Genomic DNA, 25,121 nt, shown 5'->3' with positions numbered 1-25,121 from the left:
TAAATGTAGAGCACGGGCCTGGGAGACGGAAGGTTATGGGTTCTAATTCCGGCTCCACCACTTGTCTGCTGTGTGACCTCGGGCAAGTCACTTAACATCTCTATGCCCCAGTTACCTCATCTGTAAAATGGAAGTTGAGGCTGTGAACCCCACGTGGGACAAGCGACTACGCCCAACCCGATCAGCTTGTATCCACCCCAGCACTTAATACAGTGCCTGGCATGTAGTAAGCAGCATGGCTCAGTGGAAAGAGCCCCGGGCTTTGGAGTCAGAGTTCGTGGGTTCGAATCCCGGCTCCGCCACATGTCTGCTGTGTGATCTGGGGCAAGTCACTTCACTTCTCTGAGCCTCAGTGACCTCATCTGTAAAATGGGGGATATGACTGTGAGCCCCACGTGGGACAACCTGATCACCCTGTATCCCCCCCAGCGCTTAGAACAGTGCTTTGCACATAGTAAGTGCTTAACAAATGCCATTATTATTATTATTAAATAAATACCATAATTATTACTACTATTGTTATTATTATTAGGAGCTAGGTATAGGCAGGATGGTGGGCAACGACTAATGTAATCACTACGCCTAAGAGTTGCATATTTGCTAGACAGTAATAATAATAATAACAATAATAATAATAATAATAATGATAGCGTTTATTATAAGTAAGCTCCTTAAGAGCAGGGATTGTGTATACTACTTCCCTTGTTTTCTCTCAAGTGCTTACTCAGAACAGTACTCCCCAGAGTAAGCATTCTATAAATGCTATTGATTGAAATGGGCTTGGGGGGCAGGGTGAAGTCACAACCCAATCCCCAATCCTGGCAGGACACTCTCTCACAATGTACTCCATTAAACACAAAGCACTTAGTACAGTGTTCTGCACACAGTAAGAACTCAACAAATACGACAGTGAAACTGAGTTGAGAAACTGTGCAGGTCCTTTACAAGATTTGTGGACAGAGGGTATCAAGGTTCAGGCCTCTCCAAAGCTCTTCAGTGGGACCTTCATTACTACAAAACTGCAAGACCTGCACCTGTCACACAGCCCATTCGGGGGCTGGAACAATTTCATCAGTATTGTCATCCTCAAGCCAGAATTAATTTAGGCTAATAAGTGCCATGAAAGAATTAAAGGAGAACCAGCTCTTGCCCACAAGGAGCTTACAGTCTATACAGGGGAGGACGGACATTAGAGCAGGTTAGGGAGAGGAATATTTACAGAAGTACTGTGGAATGGAGGTGAGTATCAAAGTGCTTAAGGGCTACATAGTCAAGGGCACAATCGAGTCAGTGAGGCGGGTCGATAGGGGAAATAAAGGGCTTAGTCAGAAAAGGCCTTCTTGGAGGAGATGTGAATTTCGGAGGATTTTGAAGGTGGGGAGAGTGGTGGACTGTTGGATACGAACGGGGAGGGAGCTGTAGGCCCGAGGGAGACTGTGAGCAAGGGATCAGTGGCAGAGTAAATGAGGCTGAGATCCAGAGAGCATTATAAGAGCACTGTACTAAGCACTTGGGAGACACGATTACAGAATTAAAAGGCACGATTCCTGTCCACAAGGTGTTTACATTCAAGTACACACATATACACCAGCCTGAGGCTTTGGTTTCTCCTTCTAATTCATCTATTTAAGATAGCCAGAAATTACAGTGTTTCTCAACCTTTCCCAAATTCCTGCCCTGCTGTTTCTGCCTAGTCTCTGCTTCCTGCAGCTGAGCTGAATCTTTCTAAACCACAGCACTGAGCCAACACTTCCCTCTTCAGAGCACAGCCTGCCTTCCACTGGCAGTAGTAGAGAAGCAAAGGAGAGGAAGCAGGGAGATGGAAGTCTCTCAACCCTGGCCTGGTGGTGACAGAATGAACAAAATTTCACTGTACAATGATATCTGCTCTAACACAAATGTTTAATGTGTCAAAGCAAGCCCAGTAGGTATTGGGAAAATGATGAACACTTAACCAACATGACAATCAAAAGCCAATTAGACAGCTTTCATCTAACCCGAAAGCTGTGTTGAGACAGAACCTCGCTTTAAGGAACACTAGGACTGCATGTCTGACATCGCCCGGGAGTCCAGAACAAGTGCTTGCTTCCGACTGTCTCTATGTGTTGCCAATTTGTACTTCCCAAGCGCTTAGTACAGTGCTCTGCACATAGTAAGCGCTCAATAAATACGATTGATTGATTGATTGATTGACTCCACTTTCTGTGCTGTATTCGGATACATGCGTGTTGCCGAAACAACGTTTCCTAATTTGGCCACCTTGTTCTACCCATAAAATGCAAACTGAAAACAGGTTCTGGCAGAACTGAAAGCATCTGAATGGCTGGATATCGGAATTTTGGCTAAGAGTTACAAAGAAAGTTAGGTAACTAACCAAAATTCCAAATATCCATGACCAAGACAATTGCTTTGTTTATCTGGGATTTTGATTTTCCAAGTTACTTGCAATCCTAATTCACATAATAAGTTTTCTATAGTACCATGATACTCGTTTTTTTAATGGCATTTGTTAAACACCTACTATGTGCCAGGCACTGTTCTAAACAATGGGGTAGGTACAAGCTAATCAATTTGAACAAATCCATGTCTCACATACGGCTCACAGTCTTAATACCCACTTAACAGATGAGGTAACAGACACAGAGCAGTGAAGTGACTTTCCCCAGGTTGCACAGCAGACAAGTGGAGGAACTGGGATGAGTACCCAGGTCATCCTGACTTCCAGCCCTGTGCTCTATCCACTAAGCCACACTGGTTCTTGGAGGTATTTGTAGAGAAATTCCAAAACAGGGTGACCCAGCCTTAAACGTCAAATTTCTTATAAAAGTTTTCAGATATTATAACTCATACTTAGCTGACATTCTCCTAAAGGCAGGAAAGTCTGAAGTTGAACTTCATTTGCCAGTTTGCTATAAAATGTTTTTGGAAGCAAAGAGGCTAATGGTGCCTTCTCATCAATTAGAGAAAACTAGCTGAGACTCCTAAGACTTTCAAAGAATTTTCATGTTTTAACACCTGTTCTTTTGCTCCCCAGTCCCTTCGCGACAGCTCACACACTAGGGTGTCTCCTCAGACCACACCTGCCTCATTCTTTCTTCATTTCGACCCTGTCCTGTTGCCCCTCATCAACTTGAACAAAAACCCATGTCTCACAAGGGGCTCAAAGTCTTAATCCCCATTTTACTGATTTTGCAAGCAATTATTAGTACTACTACTCTGGTATTTGTTAAGCACTTACTACGTGCCAGGCACTGTTCGAAACGCTGGGCTAGATAATTGGGTTGGACAGGGATGGACACCATCCCTGTCCCACACGGGGCTCACAGTCTTAATCCCAGCAATCAGAACAGTGCTTTACACATAGTAAGCGCTTAATAAATGCCAACATTGTTATTACTAATCCCCATTTTACAGATGAGGGAATTGAGGCACAGAGAAGTTAGGTGACTTGCCCAAAGTCACACAGCAGACAAGTGACAGGGTCAGCATTAGAACCCACGACCTTCTGATAAGCGCTTAGTACGGTGCTCTGCACACAGTAAGCGCTCAATAAGTACGATTGATGATGATGATGATGTTGCCAACTTGTACTTCCCAAGTGCTTAGTACAGTGCTCCGCACATAGTAAGTGCTCAATAAATACAGTTGAATGAATGAATTCCCGGGCCTGTGCTCGATCCACTGGGACACTCTGCTCCTCTATCTTTCTAATAAGGATTAAGCACTGATACTGGCTAGTGGGATCAACAACTATGGACATTGTAAATTTGTTGGGGAAAGCTTCTTGAGGGAGGTGAGTTTTCCAGAGGGCACCGAGGTTGGGGAAGGCTTTCACCTGGCAGATCTAGAGGTTTAGGCTATGACTTTCCAAAAGGGGTCAAGGGCATGAGCTTCAAGTAGGAGAGTCAAGACCAAGCTACAGGAGAAAGGCCTGTTTCGGGGGAACACAGAGTGGAGGAAGAGAGCAGATACCAAAAGAGAAAGCTGGAGGAGAGCTGTGAAGCTAATCAATTAATCGTATTTAGTGAGCGCTTACTGGGTACAGAGCATTGCACTAAGCACTTGGGGGAGTACAATATAACAGAGTTGGAAGACACGTTCCCTGCCCAAAATAAACTTTACAATCTAAAGGGGTAGGCTGACATGAATATAAATAAATTATGGATATGGACGTAAGTGCCAATGGACTGGAGGGGTTCCTGCTGGGTGTGGAAGGGAAATGATATAGCCTCAGAAGTTTCTGAGTAGAGTGGTATGTTCAGAATAATATTTCTGAAAGCGATCCAGGTTACACAGTACAGTGCGGATATAAAATCAACTGGATTATAAATAATATTAAGGAAGTATTATCGGAGTGTCCAGAAAGCCTCAATTAAAGATGAAAGCCCAAACTGAAAAGCACCTTTGTTATACAGTCTCTTTATACATACACATCTGTACCATTGTGCCATTTTTCAGCAGACTGTTCCTGTACTCTGTAGGGCTGTTCAGTCAGAGCGAATAACTTTTCAGAATAAGTTCTGATTCACCGAATTTAAACCAAGTGTACAGCAAAGGTTTTGAAATGCCTAGTCTCTTCCTCTTCCCCCTGACACCACCCACCTGCCTTAGACTAGCTGTTTAGGAAAAAACAAACCCATTTTACCTTTTTACCTTTGAGATGAACTGGAGATGAGCACTTAAGACTCATCTTTAGAAACAAATAATATCTAAAATGAAAACGTCTGAACTCTCATTCGAGGTTTTCATAAAATAATGAATCAGTTAACACTTACCTGGTGAGTCGTTTAGGTTGGGGCCGCTCACCAAATTTCCTGGAAAAAAGGAAAGTGATTTAAGTCAACTGGTACGATATGTTTACCGTAAAATTACTGACTTTTTACAAAGTTAGACCCATGAAGCCCCTTTATAGCTTTCACCAGCTCAATAAATGGCTTTCAGTATCCTATCAGATAACTTCTAAAGTTGAGTAAAAAGAGAAAGATAAACCAGACAACCGCCACAATACCAGTGCCTTATTCCTTCATTTCCTGAAGTATATCACTGGCGTGATAATGAAAAGGAGAGTGAAAGGCGAGTGAACATCTGGGGTGTTTTGTTTCTGGTTTTTTTTAAACCAGCAATTATTTTCTGTACCTACTGATTAGCTTATGATAAATCCTGGCTTGGGCAGGGGCCTTCAAAAACCAGATTACAGGGTGGGAGCTCATAATTTAATTTTTGAAAACCATGCTTTCACCTCTGCAGTAGGTACCTCTGCCTTTATTGAACCTCCTCCCACTTGACACTTGGCAAGTACAGTATGCCAAAATATCATTAAGTGACCACAAGGAACTTACACTCTAACGGGAGACAAACATACACTTATTTACAAGAACGGTGGTCCAACTAAATGAACCAAGAGGATGCCAAGGAGTGTGTACATAAATAATTCATGATGTGGCCGAATGGTGCCGGGAAATCAATCAGGGAAAGCTTGTTGTATGAACACTTGACCAGTCATACAGCTGAGAAGCAGAACGATCATTCAACTTCAAGAATGTTCCTAAACTGACCAACGGGATTCAAGGCACAGAGTAAAATAAAAATCCACACAACAGCATATTGAACCTATATAAATGTGTCTCCCTTCCATCCTTGGTACAAGCTCCTCAACAACAGAAGTCCGGCTGATCGTTCCACTGCAAGTTGGGTTCTAGTTCTACTTCTCTCAAGACCCCACGGCCTTAGGAATTTCAATTCCTCCACCAAAGCACGGAATCGCCAGAGGTGCAGAAAACACGAATGTCAGTTGTATTATGGGAGTGGGGGGACTGGGCAAGGCGTCTCCCAACCCACCCAACAATGAAGTGGGTTTCTGCAATTTAGCTGGTTGGGCTTTTCTCCTTTTCACAAAGGGGGAAACGAAAACGAATAGGTGCTTTGCTCACGGTTCACTGTGTGGAAGGGTTAACAAGAGGCTCAGCCTCAATTATCCCCGTAACCTCCCATTCCCCTTTTCTGCTGTGCTCTGCCGTGTTCTGGTGCCTTCTGATCCACTAAATACAGCTTTCCTAGACTCTTTCTCTGCGCGTTTCTCTACCATACACTCTGTGCTTTTCCACATGCTTGGGGTCAGGGGAAGAAAAGAGTGGGAAGAGACCATCCATGCCTACAAAAGACACGGTGAGGCTTTTTACAATATTCAAATCACCTGGTGGTGAATTCAAGGAAGAAAGTCACTCAGGGCTCTCCCACCATAAACAAAAATTATTTTTAATTGCCCCATTATTTGTGTTGATCTATGGTTCATTGGTAAATACATAACAGATTTATTTTCCACAAAACGATGGTCCAGGACATTGCCTTCAAGAGGGTGGGGGTGGTGGAGTAGTTCAAACCCAGGGAAACCCCCTGACTTGGCCCACAACCTCTCTCCCAAATCCAATCAATGGCTGGATGCTGGGAGGCCTCTCCACTACCTGCCTCGGCATTCTGATGACTGTCGCTCCTCAGGTGACTAGGGTCATGCCCTCTTTCACAGGTTTGAAATGATTACCTTGTATGTATAAAGTGATATTACATCCGGCTACATTGAGGCTACACCTCCCCAGTCCTCAGAAACCTCCAATGGTTGCCCATACATTTCCGCATCAAACAGAAACCCCTTACCGTTGGCTTTGAGACACTTAATCAGCTCCCTGCCTCCATTTCCGGTGCAACTCAATCCACACGCTTTCTTCTTCCAATGCTAACAATCACTGGACCGCGATCCGGTCTATCTCACCGCCAATCTCTTGCCCACATCCTCCTCCTGGCTTGGAATTCCCTCCCCCTTCATATCTAACAGATCCCACCCCCCTACCCCCGCACCTTTAAAGCCCTCTTAAAATCCCATCTCCTCCAACTAAGGGCTCCAACTAAGCCCTTATTGCCCCTATTCATGATCCCTTTTGCAACACCTCTGCATTTAGAACAGTGCTCATTAAGCACCAGTTATCCATCACACTTTTGAACCTATCCTTACACCCTGTTTTTCCTCCTGTAATTTTACCATCTGTCTTCTGTCTACACTGTAAGTTCCTTGTGGGCGGGGATCGTGCTTGCCAACTCTATTATACTGCATTCTCCAAACACTTCGTACCATACTCTGCACACAGTCGTTGCTCAATAGACACCACTGGCTGACGGGGATCTGGATGATGTGATGAGCCCATTGATGGGTAGGGGCTGTCTCTAACTGTTGCCGAATTGTACTTTCCAAGTGCTTAGGACAGTGCTCTGCACCCGGAAAGCGCTCAATAAAGATGAATGAATGAATGAAAGATAGCATAGAGGAGTGACTGGAAGCCACCTGTGAAATAACCTTCAACCTTTAAAAATACTCCGACTCAAACCCAAACGCTAGGTCGAGTGGGAGGGCACGGGGAGAGGAGCGGAGAGGAAGGAGGTGGCATATAGGTATGACCTTCTTACTACAACCAGCTCCTGAACTGCTCCACCAAGTCAATGAAGCAATGAAGCACTGTTGCCAACTTGTACTTCCCAAGCGCTTAGCACAGTGCTCTACACACAGTAAGCGCTCAATAAATACGACTGAATGAATGAATGCTCGCCCCCCATTAGACTGTAGGCTCATTCATTCAATCGTATTTATTGAGCACTGTGTGAGAAGCACTGTACTAAGCACTTGGGAGAGTACACTATAACAATAAACAGTTACATTCCCTGCCCACAATGAGCTTACAGTCTAGAAAGCAGGCAGGCAATGGGTCACTTCTTTATTCTGCACTTCCCAAGCACCTAGTACAAAGCACCTCACTAAGTGGCCACCCAATAAATGCTCCTCCTCCTCTCCCTCCCCCTCATAATGGGGCTAAAAAGTGGTCAAATAACTCATCAGCAACCCAGATCAGTTCTCAGAAAATCCCCTGCCAATATAATTTAGCCCTCACCAGTATACCCACACTCAGTCCTAAATCTAGCCTCAAACCCGTAGGTTAGAGTCGAGGTTGTCAACGGGCTGATATCAGTTTTCGTAAATCATTATAGTGCCGCCGACTGCACTTTTAGATACTTAGGTTTTGCCTCTTGTCCTCTTCTCCCCCTCTGCTTCTACAGCTGTAAATAGGATGATGACTCTCCATTTCACACTATAGGTCAAGGGGAGGGGGAAAGGGTGAGATTAAAAGTATTTAACAAATTGCGGGGAAAAGGCAGGTGGGACAATTACAATGGCCACACACCATTCTTTCCACAATGAGGGAGGCCCTGCTTTCTAGCCACAAGCCACCCAAACCAACCTCTGTCCATCTTTTGAGAATGGTGAGGTTTACACGGGTCTGGTGGATAGAACGTGGGTCTGGGAGTTGGAGGTCATGGGTTCTAATCCCGGCTCCACCACTTGTCTGTTGTGTGGCCTTGGGCATGTCACTTCACTTTTCTGTGCCTCAGTTACCTCATCTGTAAAATGACGATTGAGACTGTGAGCCCCGCGTGGGAAAGGGGCAGTGTCCGAGTCAAGTGGCTTGTACCCATACCAGCGCTTAGCACAGTGCCTGGAACACAGTAAGCGCTTAAAAAATACCACAATTACAATTATTATTATTACAACTGATGGCTGCAAATTGGTCAGGGGGACTGAAAAACCTCAGGGTTTTAGCAGAGATCATTCCATAAAGCAACATGTTTACATAATATATCACTAGCAGAAATACCCCGTCTTCATACAAATGGCTAAGTGTACAGCAAAAGTGCCTGGATGCAAAATTCTCCTGCTGAAAGCACCCATTTCTGAAGTCCAGGGGCCAAAGGAACCTACACTTGGTCTGGTCACTCTCATCCCAGTGAGTTCAGCTGGAAAACCACTCCATAAAAAAAGTATCTCAAATGTACTAACTCGCCCTTTCTCTGAACTGGAAGAGGAAAAAGTGAGAAAGGGCATGGATCATCCAAAAACTGAGCAGTGAATTGAATGCGATTCTTTTTGCTATGTGCTGGCGGGCTGGTTAGAAGCACGGCGATCACTTTGAAACAGAAATGTCAGCTTTAAACCAGTCTTTCAATAACAGATGATCAAATGACAATAAGCAAGCTCTTCCGGAGTGACCGCAAGATGTCTAAGTGTAGGATGATCAACCCCGAATAGCTACAGAACCCACTCCGCTCATTTATACTTCCTCGTGCAAACAAACATCATAGAATTCTAGCTGCATTTTAAAAACAGTCCAAAAAAGCATCTTTCAATAGAAAAGATCCTCTTGGCTTTAGGTTATGACAAAGACATCCATTGGGGACCCAATTTAGGAACAAAGTTCAATATATTAAATTATCAGTGTTAGTCTTAAAAAGAAGCAGAAGTAAGTTTTCACCGCTAATTTTATTTTAGCGAAGCAGAAGTGCCAATTATTTTATTAGTTGATCCACAGAAGACAAATGCCATTTTCCTATACTTAAAACAAAAACCACACCAAAACCCAGCAAAGCACTGCCATCAACTAACTATGCCAGTAAGAAGATACCACGAGCCTTCTGAAAGCAATATTACTCAGAGTGGGAATGTCATCAGTGCAATTTTGAGCTGGCAGATACCTTCCATCCTGAGTTTACGCCACCCTTTCTATTCTAAGAAAGACTGATGTCACTACCTCACAGCAAGGGTGACAATATGCTTGCCATTTTGACTCACTCTTAAACACACCTAGCCACTATTTTCAATCGCCATTCGCATACACAAAATCCAAAAAAGCCCCCAAATACAACTCCACTCAATATTAAAGGTAATTCCTCCTACCTGTAAATTGCATGGGCATAACCATATAGTCTCCAATCCATTAGCAGAGAGGTAATTACTATTAAATGACACTGTTCATCTCAACCATATGGGTATAAGACGCAGTCCTTATAGGTACAGAAATGTTGAGGCACACACACACACACACACACACACATACACACCCCCCAATACGTATGCATCAGTTTGGAGCTTCCTCTTCACTTAGGGTGAAGGTGTAAAATTGCCTCCCCCAAGACCACAAGCATCTGCTCCTGTGTTCACCAACCAGTTAAGGAAGTATAACCACAAATGCATTGAGGACAAACAAAGAATCAAGTTCTCAAAACAGCACTATCTCAACACCTTTTTGGCTAAAAATACACTGGAGGAGAAAAGCAATTCAAAACCCCCCAAAAGATAACTCGCAGGTAAAAAGCTTAAACTGTTATAGACTCTCTTGATAAAGTAATCCCAGTTTTTTTAGTAAGCAAATTTGCCTATAATTTTTTTTGTGGCCACCCTTTAGTAGGAATAATGGAACTGGAAAAAATGAGCTCTTTTAATACAGTGATGCTATGTAATTGGTCAGAAACTAAGTATGGACAGATATGTGGTGTGTGTGTGTCTGGCAGTGGGATGGGGTAGGAGGAGACTGGATGAATGGGTCCTGAGAAACGTTAGCCTTCATATAAGTTTGGGCCTCTCAGGTAAACTCCTCAATCTGCAAATCATGGTAAAAGAACATTCCACCAGAACTAGACCACTTTAAGTCCAGAGGTTAAAAAGAGTTAACTTACAAAACCTGAAAACAGTTTTCCAGATTTTCTCCCCCTTCAAAATTGCGTGGTTATGTTCCTCTAAATTTAAACAAGGTGGCCAACCACCAAGAACCACACATGGGCTAAGAGAAAAGACTGTGCAAGGAAAGTTTCAGTTCAGGGAACAACCCTGCAGTCCCAGAAAGCAAAGATGAGCATAACAGAGACTCCTTATGAAAACCAAAGTGGCCCTTTAGCACACACAATAAAAAACCGGATCCAAACGCATCAAAACTCCTCTGTGCCAACTGAAAATGAAAACATACCGGCTTTAACCAGGAAGCGCAAAAGCTATTAACAAGGCAGACGAATACTGCAGTAGCTTCCAGCCAGAGAGCAGGGAAGGCTTATGGAGAGGTGTATTAACTCTGAGATTGTGGAAGAGAAAAAAATCTTTTCCAGACTTGCACTGGTCAACCTGCGTCTACCTGAACCTGGAGTTTTTCTCATGCTGGGTCCGTGGGTGGGTGGGAGGAGAGGGGTTTTCCCCATAAACTTGCTTCTGAGCCTTTGTGTTTCCTTCCTAGATTCAGGGAATCGCTTCCAAGCTGCAGAACTTGATGGTACGGAGCAGAGGCACTGGAAATACAAATACTGGACATAAAGCCATGGTTTGTGTGGCACCTTCCAAGGGCTTAGTACAATACTCTGCTCCCAGTAAAAGCTCAATATATAAAGGTGTCCTGGGCTACACCAGCTGAAAACTGGACTGTCTGGTACAAAATTGGACATCCAGCCATCCTAGTTTTACTGAATTACTTAATGGGCGGGGACTGGTATGTCCACTCCTGAATAGATGTGGGAAAGGGACAAATACAGATACTCCAAAAGCTCACTCTAGTCAATACATTCATCCTCTTCCACGAGTTTTTTTATTTACCACCCTCATTAAAACCCATCTAAAATCTCATCAGAAATGCTTACATGCTACCTGTCCACAGGAGGTGTGATAGCCCAGCACAAGCAGAATTTAGATCATAAGCTTTTAGCATTTGCGACCTAAGACAACATTGACGTAGACATGTATACAAAGGTCATGCATGCAACTGAATAAACACTGAACCAACCTAAGTCAATAATTATGCGCAGACATAAAGTGCATTGTGTGGGTTGCTGGGGGAAGGGGACGTAGTGGAAATTATACACTTGGCTAGAGTGCAGCAAGGGCAAATTGTCATCTCTCTTCTAACTCATTTTGAAAACGATCTGGAGGAAACTGATTTCAAAGGCTGTTTAGTCCAAATTCCTGTCTATGTTCCCTCTGCCTGCCACCTTCTCAGTCAATTAGTTGTATTTATTGAGTGATTACTGTGTGCAGACCACTGAGTACGAAGCACAATACAATGGTAGCCACATTCCCTGTCCAGAATGAGTTTACAGGCTAAAGGGAAAATTGGCTAAAAATTCAAGAATTCAAAGAATCATCAACATGCTAGTGGGAATCATAACTGAACAAGTTAGAAGACTGGAAAAGTATAAAAAATAGCTCCAAAGAGATCTTCCAAAGAGGTTTCAAGGAGAAAGAGGAGAATCAATCGATCAATCGTATTTATTGAGCGCTTACCGTATGCAGAACTCTGAACTCAGCGCTTGGGAGAGTGCAATATCATAATATAACAAACACAATCCCTGCCCATGATGAGTTTACAATCTAGAGGGGGAGACAGATGTTAATATATACATAAATAAATTACGGATATGTACCTCAGTGCTGTGGGGCTGGGAGGGGAGATTAATATAGGGAGCAAATCAGGGTGATGTAGAAGGAAATGGAAGAAAAGGAAAGGAAGGTTTAAGCAGGGTAGGCTTTTTGAAGTCTCTTCAGTAAGGCTTTGAAAGCAGGGAGAGTAATTATTTGTCAGATAAGAAAAGGGCAGGACGTGGGCGAGAGGTTGGCGGTGGCCAGACAGGCGAGATGGAGGCACAGTGAGATGACTATTCATTCATTCAATCGTAGTTATTGAGCGCTTACTGTGTGCACAACACTGTACTAAGCGCTTGGAAAGTACAATTCAGCAACAGAAAGAGACAATGACTACCCAACGACGGGTTCACAGTCTACAAGGAGGGTTAGGGTTAGCATTAGAGGAGTGAAGTGTGCCGACTGGGTTGTACTGAGTTGAGGTAAGAGGGGGCAAGGTGACTGAGTGCTCTGAAGGCGATGGTAAGGAGTTTCTGTTTGATGCAGAGGTGGATGGGCAACCGCTGGAGGCTCTTGAGGAGTGGGAAAAACACGGACAACTTTTTTTGTAGAAAAATGAACTGGGTAGCAGAGTGAAGTATGGACCGGAGTGGGGACAGACAGGAGGCAGGGAGGTCAGCCAAGAAATCAGCAAGTGTTAGCGATGCTGAATTGCAAGTAGAAAGATGGGAGCAGTGTGGCAATTCACAAGTGAAGGTGGGTGCGGAAAAGAACAAGCAGCATTTGAGCATGCCAAGTTGGAGCAAGGAGAAAGCTTTCAACTCTTCAACCACTTGGTCCAATCCTGTTCCAATACTGATTTGGGTACAGATTATATAGCGATAACATTTACTGAGCACTTACTGGGTGCAGAGGACTGGACTAAGCGCTTGCGAGAGTACCCTATAACAGGGTTGGTAGATGTGTTCCCTGTTCCCTACGGCTCAAAGGGGGACAGACATTAAAATAAATTATGGATATGTATATAAGCGCTCTGGAGCTGAGGGTGGGGTGAATAGAGTGTACAAATCCAAATGCAAGGGTGACAAAGAAGGGAGAGGGAGTGGGGGAAATGAAGGTTCAGTTGGGGAAGACCTCTTAGAGGACATGGGATTTTAATAAGCCTTCTCTCTCTGCCCAGGATGGGCCTTTTTCCGGATGAAGGAGCCAGTATCTGGAAAGTGAAATTCTATTTAGAAGATGGGCATGGCAAGAGTACCAAGAATGGGGATCAGTACATGGTGGCTCATGGGCAAGACACCTAATTCAATTCAATTGCCCTTATCGGGAGTTATGAGAACCTGCTGGAAGTTGTGGTGAGAATATTTCAGAATTTGAGCCAGATAAACTGGTACTAATAGCAAGGCATGGAAGACTGTCCACAAATATTGACTGGTGAATGAAAAGTGGCAGAATAATTTAGGGAGAGGCGGGGTAGGAGAACAAAGGCCCTATTATGGAGAAAGGAGCTGTGGTTAATAATCGTTGATAAGAAAAAGCTGCTTGGAGCTCCAGAGATCAGGTCTCTGTGATCCCCTTCAATTTCCCTAAGGGGTCAAGATTCTCAGCTCTGAAAAACACTGCGGTTCACCACAGCAGGCTGTGTAGACTAATTTTCACACTCTCCCTTTGGAAACCAGTATCACAGTAATACTGGGAATGCTGCGCAATCCCAGTTATCTTGGTGAATCTTGTCCCCTGATTTTCCAAGGATTCCTACATAAGCACTCTCAATAAGGGGAGAGCTTGTAAAAGAGCTCTGATGAGCTCTTAAAGTTGCAGTGTCATTTTGCCCAAGGGGGCTGAGGGCAGTGTATTAAGGGAAGATGACCCCACCCGAAAAGAACCACATACACCTGGGGGCAAATGGGCAATAAACGATCTTTTCTCTTGGTCAGTAATCACCTCCTCTTTCTAAAACAATACGTTCCAAGAAATCAACAATGAAGGCCTCACCTAACCTGAAACAATCATGAGGGTTGTTACACTCTGGAATAGAAATACTGAGGGAAGGGGGCGTACACTTCTTCTCTGGACAGCTACAGCAACAGAACAGATTTTCTTCTGAATGGGCTGCCTTTCACTGTGGTCCTGTCTAAAAGTTGGATGGTGGACTAAATAAACCCTCACACTGCTTGGACCCCAACTGAGCCCAGGCCAGCAGCCATTTTTCTGTTGGCCCAACCAGACTCCCCAAAACAGGAAGAAGGGAATTCTGCCAGTTCGATACCTTGAATGGACGCGTTTGTTCCTGGGAGCTTCCGGGATCTGAGGCCCAAGCAGGGACGCCGTCTTCGGTAATGCCACCGAAGACCGGAGGAATCCCAAAATAGGAATTTGGGCAGTCTTCGGTAACGCCACCGGGGACCGGAGGAATCCCAAAATGGGAATTTGGGCCGTCTTTGGTAACGCCACCGGAGAACGGAGGAATCCCAAAATGGGAACTTGGGCCACCGTGCTCAGGCCAATAACTGCCTGAGCCCTGTCCTACACAAGCTTTTAGATCAGGAACAATTCCAGCTTTTATGAGCACATTTGGGTCACTTGGTCAGTATACCACCTTGGTCGAGTAGACGGAAAAATATTTTTGGAATCCCTTAAGTGAGCCTAGCCACCCACTGACCAGTATAATCAATTTCCCAACCGCTATTCCCCACCTTCTTCCTTGCTATTACAGTACCACCCTTAGCACACGTAGTTATCATCCCTTCCCAGACTGAGCCCCTTCCTTCCTCTCCCCCTCTCCATACCCCCCATCTTACCTCCTTCCCTTCCCCACTGCACCTGTATATATATATATATATATATATATATATATATATATATATATATATATATATATGTTTGTACATATTTGTTACTCTATTTATTTTACTTGTACATACCTATTCTATTTTATTTTGTTAGTATGTTTGGTTTTGTTCTCTGTCTCCCCCTTTTAGACTGTGAGCCCACTGTTGGGTAGGGACTGTCTCTATATGTTGCCAACTTGTACTTCCCAAGCGCTTAGTACAGTGCTCTGCACACAGTAAGCGCTCAATAAATACGATTGATGATGATCCCAAGCTAAAAAAGCTGGGACCCTGCAGCAATTATCTTTCTGATGCTATGAATTAGGAAATCAACTGGTGGGAAGAAATCAAGATAAACCTTTACCAGAGGGCAAAACCCTTTACCAAAAAACCAGGAACAAACAAGAATCCTGACAAACTTCAGGGAGAAGTGTTAGTGTCAAGTTTCCTCCTGGCACAGGATTACTGGCCCAGGAAAGATGTGAAGATTTTAACTATTTCCTCACATTTTACCCATCACATAAAAATAAACTTTAAAATTATTGTTTCTAATGGAATAGAATTAGGTAACCTACAAGTCCATATTTTTCAGGTTCAGGACATGGGTTCGCATACACCAATCATCCATGAGGTCCCTTAAAACGAGTTAAATTTTCAAAAGACCTATGGCAAAAAGTAGAGTTCAACATTCATTTTGATTTTTTTCCTCCACCAGTTGTTCTGGATTGATAAAGTTTGTTTAAAAAAATTGTGACATTTCTACATCAGCCTTCTGTCAGAAAAGTTCTGATTTACGCTGTGTATCAATCACATGTGAGTGGGCATCTCTGATTCGAAAATATTCTGTCAAAGATTTAGAAATCTTTCTCTTTCTCGGAGTTATATGCCCAAACATCCACTATCACTTTTTAACTAATTACAATGCCTGACATAAAATAAGCACTAAATTTCATTTTAAAAAATCAAGATAGCACCCTATTAAGGAAACCCAGCCAAACACAAATAGGTATTCACATAATCTGAACAACTTAGAGCACATGGTACAACTCACCTCAAAGTGCTAGCTAATAATTTAAAAATTATTTGAAAAGAAATAAAGGCAGCCAAAAGCAGCATGCCCTAGTGGATACTGTATAGTCCTGGGAGTCAGAAGGAGCTGGGTTCTAATCTGTGTGACCTTGGCCAAGTTTCTCGTGGGCAGGGAATGTGTTATAATTATTATAATTGCTCTGTTATAATATACTGAATTCTCCCACTTAGTACAGTGCTCTACATACAGTAAGCACTCAAATACAATTGATCCACTTTACTTCTCTGTGCCTCAGTGATCTCATCTGTAAAATGGGGATTAATATTGTGAGTCCCATGTGGGACATAGACTGTGTCCAACCCGATTAGCTTGTATCTACCCCAGTGCTTCTACACTGTGAGCCCACTGTTGGGTAGGGACCGTCTCTATCTGTTGCCAAATTGTACTTCCTAAGCGCTTAGTACAGTGCTCTGCACAGAGTAAGCGCTCAATAAATACGACTGAATGAATGAATGAATAAATAAGCACATAAACAGATACCATTTAAAAACAAAGGGCTTTCCACTGTCCCTTCAAAAGGAGGTCATTGAGAAGGAAATAGGAGTCTACCATTAGTTAAGCCAAGAATGTAAAACTCCTCAAGAAACATCAGGGAAAAGGAACAACATATGCTATCTTAAGGTACGATACTTGTGACATCGAGTGACTACTCTCTGAGTAACATTAAAATTTACCTTAAGGATTCTCTGCCTCCCCAACTACTTCTTGCATGCACTTAGGGTCTATGTAAACCATAGCATTTCTTGGGTATCTAGTGTGTGCAGAGAAAGACTTGAGATTCATCAGGGAATGTCACCTGAAGGAGAGATGTAATTCCAGTCCGGTTCTCCCAAAAGGGAGAACTATGGTTCGCTGGCTATGGAGAGGGAGGGAGTGCTGGGAAAGGGGTATTCTTAAGAGGTCAGCAGGAGAAGAGGTTTTCCTCTTCTGACTAGTTTGGCTTTGGGAGGAAATGAAGTGGGTGAATGGTGATGCAATGAGAAAGGAGTGGCTATTGAGCGGGGAGAGCACTGACTGCCCCTACCTTCCTCTCCCCCTCGTCCCCCTCCCCATCCTACCTCCTTCCCTTCCCCACAGCACCTGTATATATGTATATATGTTTGTACATATTTATTACTCTATTTATTTATTTATTTTACTTGTACATATCTATTCTATTTATTTTATTTTGTTAGTATGTTTGGTTTTGTTCTCTGTCTCCCCCTTTTAGACTGTGAGCCCACTGTTGGGTGGGGACTGTCTCTATATGTTGCCAATTTGTACTTCCCAAGCGCTTAGTACAGTGCTCTGCACATAGTAAGCGCTTAATAAATACGATTGATGATGATGATGATGACTGAGTGTTAACACGCCAGTTGTCAAGAGATTCTGCTTGATGCAGAGTTTGTCGGCTCCTCGAGGGTGACACCATGTCTACTAATTCTTCTGTATTTTCCCAAATGGTTATTACAATGCTCTGTGCACTCTAAGTGTTCTCAATAAATACGATTGATTGACTGATAAAAATAAATACTACTGAATGAAGAAGGGGCAACCACGGGGAGGTTCTGAGGCGTGGAGAAAAACAAATATTCTGGACAGTAGAGTGAAGACACTGGAATCAGGAATCAGGCAGGGGGCTGATATAGTTAGTAGTAAAGCTAGGCTATGGTCCGTGCCAGGATCAGCGTGGTGGCTGTCTGGATGGAGAGGAAGGGGTGAGGACCTGGAAATGTTGAGGAGCAAGAGCTGACAGGATTTGGTGACAGACTCAGTATGGAAATTGAAAGACAGAGAGAGAGAGAGAGAGAGAGAGAGAGAGAGAGAGGATCAAGAAACAACACAAGCTTATTCATTGTGGGCTCAACAAAACCCCCTGCCAGGAGTATGACATTTGATGGCTCAGTGGGGGCAACAGTTGTGGGCTCAACAAAACCCCCTGCCAGGAGTATGATGACATTCAATGGCTCAGTGGGGGCAACAGCAAGTTCCAGGCCCAAGGCAGGACGTGAGCAAGGGGTCAACAGCGAGATAGACGAGATCAAGGTACAATGAGTAGGCTGGCACTGGAGGAGTGATGTGTGGACTGGGGTGTGATAGAAAATCGGGGAGACAAGGTAGGAGGGGGCAAAGTGATTGAGTGCCTTAAAGCCCAAGGGTAAGGAATTTCTGTTTGATACGGAGGTGGCTGGAACTCCTTTCCCCTTCATATTCATCAGTCACTCTCCCCACCCTCAAAGCCTCATTCAAAACATGCATCTAATAATAATAATTGTGGTATTTGTTAAGTGCTTACTATGTGTCCGGCACTGTTCTAAGCACTGGGCTGGACATAAGTAAATTGGGTTGATCAGAGTTCCTGTCCCACATGGGGCTAACAGTCTTAATCCCCATTTACAGACGAGGTATAACTAAGGCACAGAGAAGTTAAGTGACTTGCCCAGGGTCAAACAACAGACAAGTGGCAGAGCCAGAATTAAAACCCAGGATCATTCTGACGCTTAAGCCCATGCCCTAACCACTGACCCACCAGATCACACTGCTTCTACATCTCCTCCAAAAGACCTTTCCTGATTAAGCACACCTGTCTTCTCTCACTCCCTCTACATCACTCTCGCACTTGGATTTGCACCCTTTATTCACCCCACCCTCAGGTCCAGAGCACTTATACACTTTCCATAATGTATTTATTTATATTAAGGTCTGTCTCCCCCTCTAAACTGTAAGCTCTTTATGGGCCAGGAACATATCTACCAACTCTACTGTATTGTACCCTCCCAAGCACTTGGTACAGTGCACTGCACAATATAAACTAAATACGACTGACTGAGCCTTAATAAAACTCAGTGCTTCTGAACCAAGTGGAACACACTATAATATTTTCCCCTATATTTAGCACCCTGGAAATGATAGCACTTGGGTAATATTAGGTAAAGCCTATATCAAATGCAGGACTCTATACTATTCAAGCATATACATATATGTTGAGGTGTCAAACTTCTCTGAACAGGTGTTTCCTCCCAAAGGAGACCAGACGTTCTTATTTCAATCAATTAATAAACCATATTTGAGTGTTTACTGTGTGCAGAGTACTGTATTAAACACTCGGGAGAGTACAATTTAACAGAGTTGGTAGACACGTTCCTTACCCACAACCAACGCTGTAATTCTGTGACAGAAAACTTTAAGACGAAGAAATTCTTCCATAAAAATAGTTCCTTTCTGATAGTAGCACACCTCAACTTAAAGAAACCACCAATTTAATATAATTCATTCAATCATAGTTATTGAGCGCTTACTAAGGCTAAGGGCTTACAATGAAAGATAATGTTCAGAGAGTAAAGTCCTAAGAATCTTAACTCTTTTCCTCATATTTTTGCTTTATTTTGTTAAATCCAAAGAGAAAACAACTTTTGGACTCCACAAAGTATAAACACTTTTCTACAGTCATCAATTGTCAGCTGTGTGACTTTGGGCAAGTCACTTCACTTCTCTGGGCCTCATCTGTAAAATGGGGATTAAGACTGTGAGCCCCCCGTGGGACAACCTGATCACCTTGCAACCTCCCCAGCGCTTAGAACAGTGCTTGGCACATAGTAAGTGCTTAATAAATGTAATTATTATTATTACGATGATGATGATGCCAAAAGCATTTTCCCCAAGCCAGGGAGAGTTGCATGGGTTGACCCGAAGAAGGATTTCAAGTTGGGTGGGCATTGGTGGGAATAGTGTCCACTCTCAACTGTATGCTCCTTGGGGGCAGGGGGCATGTCTACCAACTCTTTTGTACTGGATTCTCCCAAGCACTTTAGTACAGTGCTCTGCATGCAATAAGTGCTCAATAAATACCACAGATTGTATACATAGTGAGCTCTCTATAAATACAGTTGATTGATTATCTGTCAGTGTGTCATCATAAGAGAAGCAGTGTGGCTTCAGTGGGAGTCAGAGGATGTGAGTTCTGATCCTGCCTTCACCACTTGTCTGCCATGTGACCTTGGGCAAGTCACTTAACTTCTCTGTGTCAGTTCCCTCATCTGTAAAATGGGGATTAAGACTGTGAGCCCCACGTGGGACAACCTGATTACCTTGTATCTACTCCAGCACTTAGTACAGTTCTTGGCACATAGTAAGTGCTTTGCAAATACCATGGCTATTATTATTATTATTATAAGTGCCAAAATCGATGCTAATTTCAATCAACTGCATCTCTTCCCCTGCAAGATGATGTCTAGCTTCGACTCTGTTTTGGTCACAAAGGCCAGACTGGAACACATGTCCCAGCAGGGTATTTCTCAGCTACAGGCTCCATTTGGCACACGCTGCCTTAAATCCTGCTCTATGTTTTATCCCCCTTCTCTGGGGGAGAAACGAGTACTAAAAAATCTAACCAGAAGTGAGTGCCCTCACCCAGAACAGCCAAAACAGCACAACCCATGTTCTACAGCTTGTAGTTAAAGATGCTCGGTGTATTCTTTTAACCCCTTCAGCCTTTGGTGGAAGGAAAGGGGACACCAGCTTTGAACTTTCTCTTCAAAGCCTGAACCACAAGATTTCGATCTCTTCCCCAAGTAAAGCTGGTGCAGAGTATGGTTCCCGTCTTTTTTATCCCATTAGCGCGAAACCCACCAAACTGCAAAGTGCTACTTCGGCTTTTACAAACATACACCTTCCTTCAGCTCAGAAGTGGAGGAGGAAATGCTCTTTCTTTTTCTTCAGCAGTGAAGCCTTCGCACAATCAACTTTCACAGTAAGTTTCTCGTTCACCACTGGAAAAAGTCCTCTCAAACCATAAATACGAGAAGTACGGAAATCAAAATTACAACTGCAGTGGGAGCCATACCTTGGCCATTATACAAATACACTGTCATAAATTTAACAGCACGGAACAGTAACAAAATACTACTACACATGCACCGAGGGTCACGTTACAGTTGTGGTGGGGACTGCAGCAGTCTCCAGCATTTCATGTTTACATTGTCAGCCGTAATGTTGCAAGATCGATTTTTTGGAACTGAATGAAGACCACAGCTCTACAAAGATATCCTCTTCAGCTTAGTGAGAACACACGTTTTCAATATTCTCCTTTCCTCTGGAGGAAATGATGCAGACTTCGAATATGGTCCCAATCACCATCATGTCATTTTTGGCAAATGTCAAGGGCTCCGGTGCGAGGTTTTGCCTTAGGAAGATCTAAGGTCTGTAATGCTTTCCACTTTCCCTTTTTACACTCAAAACCCACAGAATTTATGGCAATGAGGGCCAAGATCAAAACAAAGTGGAAGAGAAAGAAATACAGACTACAGTTCGAGGAGTTTTACTAGTCCCGTAAGGTATGGGCGATCCTGAAATGGAGACTGGTGACATTTTTTTTTGATGGTATTTGTTAAGTGCTCACTATGTGCTAAGCACTACGAGCTGGGATAGAATCAAGGATGTCAGGTTGGGCACAGTCTCTAACCTGCAAGGGACTCACAGTCTTAATCCCCAATTTACAGTTGAGGGAACTGATGCACAGAGAAGCGAAGTGACTTCCCAAGATCACACAGCAGACAAGGGGCAGAGTCAGGATTAGAACCCAGGTCCTCCTGACTCCCGGGCCCACATTATAATAATAATAATGGCATTTATTGAGCACTATGTGCACAGCACTGTTCTAAGTGCTGGGGAGGTTACAAGGTGATCAGGTTGTCCCATGGGGGGCTCACAGTCTTAATCCCCATTTTCCAGAGGAGGTAACTGAAGCACAGAGAAGTTAACTGACTTGCCCAAAGTCACACAGCTGACAATCGGCAGAGCTAGGATTTGAACCCATGGTCTCTGACTCTAAAGCCCGTGCTCTTTCCACTGAGCCACGCTGCATTATAACCACAAGGCCTGGCTGCTTCTCTTTGTGCTGCTCCGCTGATCTGCTGAGGCAGGGGACACGCTGGGCTACAGGGGACAGTTATGGCCCCTGCAGGTGGCCGGAGTTGGAGAGAAAGACGGGGAGGACCTTGTGGCTTCCAGGTATGAGAAAGGACTCTTAGTACAGTGCTCTGCACACAGTAAGCGCTCAATAAATACGATTGATGATGACTCCTCCTGCTGCCTGGAAATAACTTATGACACAGAGTACACCAACCTCTTTCAAAACACATTCGGAGAATAATTTAAATTGGACCAAGAGTAGAATTTCTGGATCATCAGGGTGCACTAGGCTCCATTCCACTACAAGTTCCTCAAGGGCGGTGCCTTAATCTTCTACTTTTACTGAATCACTCAGTGGCATTTATTGAGTGCTTACTGTGTACAGGGAATTGTACTATGCGCTTTGGAGACTACAACAGGAAAGAGTGGATATAGACAACCTCTGCCTCCAGGGAGCTTACGTGCTCCGAGGCCCCAATTCCAGAGTTCTGTACGCAGCCAATGCTCAATAAATACTGACGACAGGCTCTTAAGGAAGAGCTCGACTCCGTTGACCCCCAAGAGCCAGTCCCCTGGCTGGAGATAGAGTTTGGATCTGCTCAGCCTCCCTTCCTGCTCTGATTCTACAAAATTTGCTTTCAGTCCATCAATAATATGTACTGAGAGCTTACTGGGTGCCCAGGACTGGAATAAGTGCCGGGGAAAGTACACACAACAAGGTTTGCAGGCACGTTCCCTGCCCAGTGGGCATTACCCATTATATAACAGTGCTTCATCCAGAAAAAAATGAGTTATTTACCATTCCCTGCACTTCATAGAAAAAAAAAATAGCCCCTGCTACCAGAGGGTTATATTCTGGTATAAACAAGGTGGATAACTGATATAGCACAACTATGATTTGCATATATACAAAATCCAGAGCTTAGCACAGATGAGTAACCATGCTACACATATTTATATCCAAGGAATGTTACTAATTTATACAGAATATAGCTTCAAATATATGTGAAGACTGTAATCTCCCATTACAGCCCTATTAGAGCTGCCTCTTAGAACCTTATTAATAACTATGGTACTTGTTAAGCGTTATGCGCCAGGCACTGTTCTAAGCGCTGGGGTGGATACAGTCCCTGCCCCATGTTGGGGCTCACAGTCTGAATCCCCATTTTAAGGATGGGGTAACTGAGGCATAGAGAAGTGAAGTGACTTGCCCAAGGTCACAGAGCGGACATGTGGCAGAGCCAGGAATAGAATACCAGTTTCTTACTTTGGTGTGCTTGTGCTGTGTCCAGCATACATACACTGGTGATAATAATGACAATAACAGAAAAAATGATAATAATATTTTTGTTAGGCACATACTATGTGCCAAACACTATACTAAGTACTGGGAAAGGTAGAAGATAATCAGATTGGCCACAGCCTCTATCCCACAGGGAGCTGAGTCTAAACAGGGAGTAGGATTTCATCTCTATTTTACAAAAGAGGAAACTGAGGCACAGAGCAGTTAAATGACTTGCCCAAAGTCACACAGCAGACAAGTGTGCTGAAAATATATGTGCCACGCCAACCCACAAAGCAACTTAGTACTCAAATAGACAATCATATTCTCAAACAATGCAACTGCTGGGAAGGGACCAGGATGGATAGCTTCTCATGCAATAAGTGGCTCTTTCAGTCGATAGCATTTATTGAGCACGTCCTCTGTGCAGAGCACTGTACTAAGCTCTTGAGAGAGTACAAATACAACAGGGTTGGGAAACATGTTCCCTGCCCACAAGGAGCTTACAGTCTAGATGGGGAGACAAACATGACTATATATAAATAAGTTAGGGATATGCATCTAAATGCTGTGGGGCAGGAGGAGGGGTGAATATCAAGGGCCCAAAAGGCAGAGACCCAGGTGCATGGACATCGAAGAAGGGAGAGGGAGTCGGGGAAAACTGAGGGCTTAATTGGGGGAGGACCTAGTCTGGGAAGGCTCTTTGAGCAGAGCATAATACTGCAAGTAGAAACACCAAAAGAGCTCTTAAGACTGGCAGATAAATTAGATGTGTTGAGTCCCTACTCATGCGAGTATTAAATCAGCATCTGAACAGCTTTCAGCGAAAACAGTGTTTTTCTTAATGTAAACAAACGTTAACATAGGTTTCAAAATCTATTTCTGGTGTACATTTTCACTGCTATTAGATCATATAAATTAACAGGTAGTGTTAACTACATTTACTGGGGCTTTTCAGTCCCTTAAAAATTGACTTACATTGTCTTGGTCGATTGTACTTGGACCAGGGGGACGTATTCATGTATTTTTCATGGGAAACATACGGGAAGCTACGCTTCCTTTACCACTTTTTCCACTTAACACTATTTTCATGGAACCAATTAATAGTGCTAACCAAGGGCTTCCATAAGCCTATACATTCTAACTGCCAACATTTAGACTACGCATTAGATTTCAAAAACGCTATTAAAAACGTGGTCTGCTCAGCCTACAATATTTGGCTCAGGTATAAATCCTTCCCCCAAGAATTTTCCCATCAGTTCTCATTTTATCCTTACAACCTCCCTGTGGGGTAGGGAGAGGCAAGAGGTACCAATGTTACAACAATGAAACTGAGAAATAAAGAAGTCACGGACTTTCCTAAGGTCACACAGCAGACCAGTGGAAGAGTGGGATTAAAACTCAGGTTTCCTGACTGACAGCCAGCCCCCTGGTCTTTCTCCTGGACCACACTGCCTGCAGGTTTGGGGCTTTTTGATCTTCCTACAGTCTGGCTATTTTTCTTTTCCCATCCTAAAATAAGTGTGGAGTTAACTGGTTGCAAGAAGGCCAGGAGAACTTCTCCCATACCTGGACAAATGCTCTGGCTTTAGTCTATATGCACTGATTTGTATTTCAGAAGTTAGCAAGAGCTTCCTCGCCCAAATCAGGCAGTGGGAGTGCAATCTCCCTGCAGTTCAACTTAAAAAAAAAAAAATAGTAAACAGGGGCCCCAATCTTTTACATTTTATCTTCACGTTCACCTTCTCCAGCTCAAAGCTTTCCAACCCCAAATTTGCCATCAGCTTATTGTCTACAGGCAAGGAGGAGGCTAGG

The 25,121-nt window shown here is 43.6% G+C and overlaps 1 protein-coding gene across 1 annotated transcript in view; it reads right to left on the bottom strand.

The window, feature by feature from the left end:
• The window catches only part of RBPJ (recombination signal binding protein for immunoglobulin kappa J region), a 128,311-nt gene that overhangs the window by 37,384 nt on the left and 65,806 nt on the right, over window positions 1–25,121 (bottom strand). Inside the window, exon 3 of the mRNA XM_038752490.1 lies at window positions 4,776–4,814. Within this exon, the coding sequence (XP_038608418.1) occupies window positions 4,776–4,814 (39 nt within the window). The remainder of the gene's footprint in view (window positions 1–4,775; window positions 4,815–25,121) is intronic.

The sequence above is a fragment of the Tachyglossus aculeatus genome, chromosome 10, assembly GCF_015852505.1.
Source record: "Tachyglossus aculeatus isolate mTacAcu1 chromosome 10, mTacAcu1.pri, whole genome shotgun sequence".
Classification (NCBI taxonomy): domain Eukaryota; kingdom Metazoa; phylum Chordata; class Mammalia; order Monotremata; family Tachyglossidae; genus Tachyglossus; species Tachyglossus aculeatus.
The sequence above is the reverse complement of the archived record's forward strand: the minus strand, read 5'-3'. Positions and strand labels throughout refer to the sequence as shown.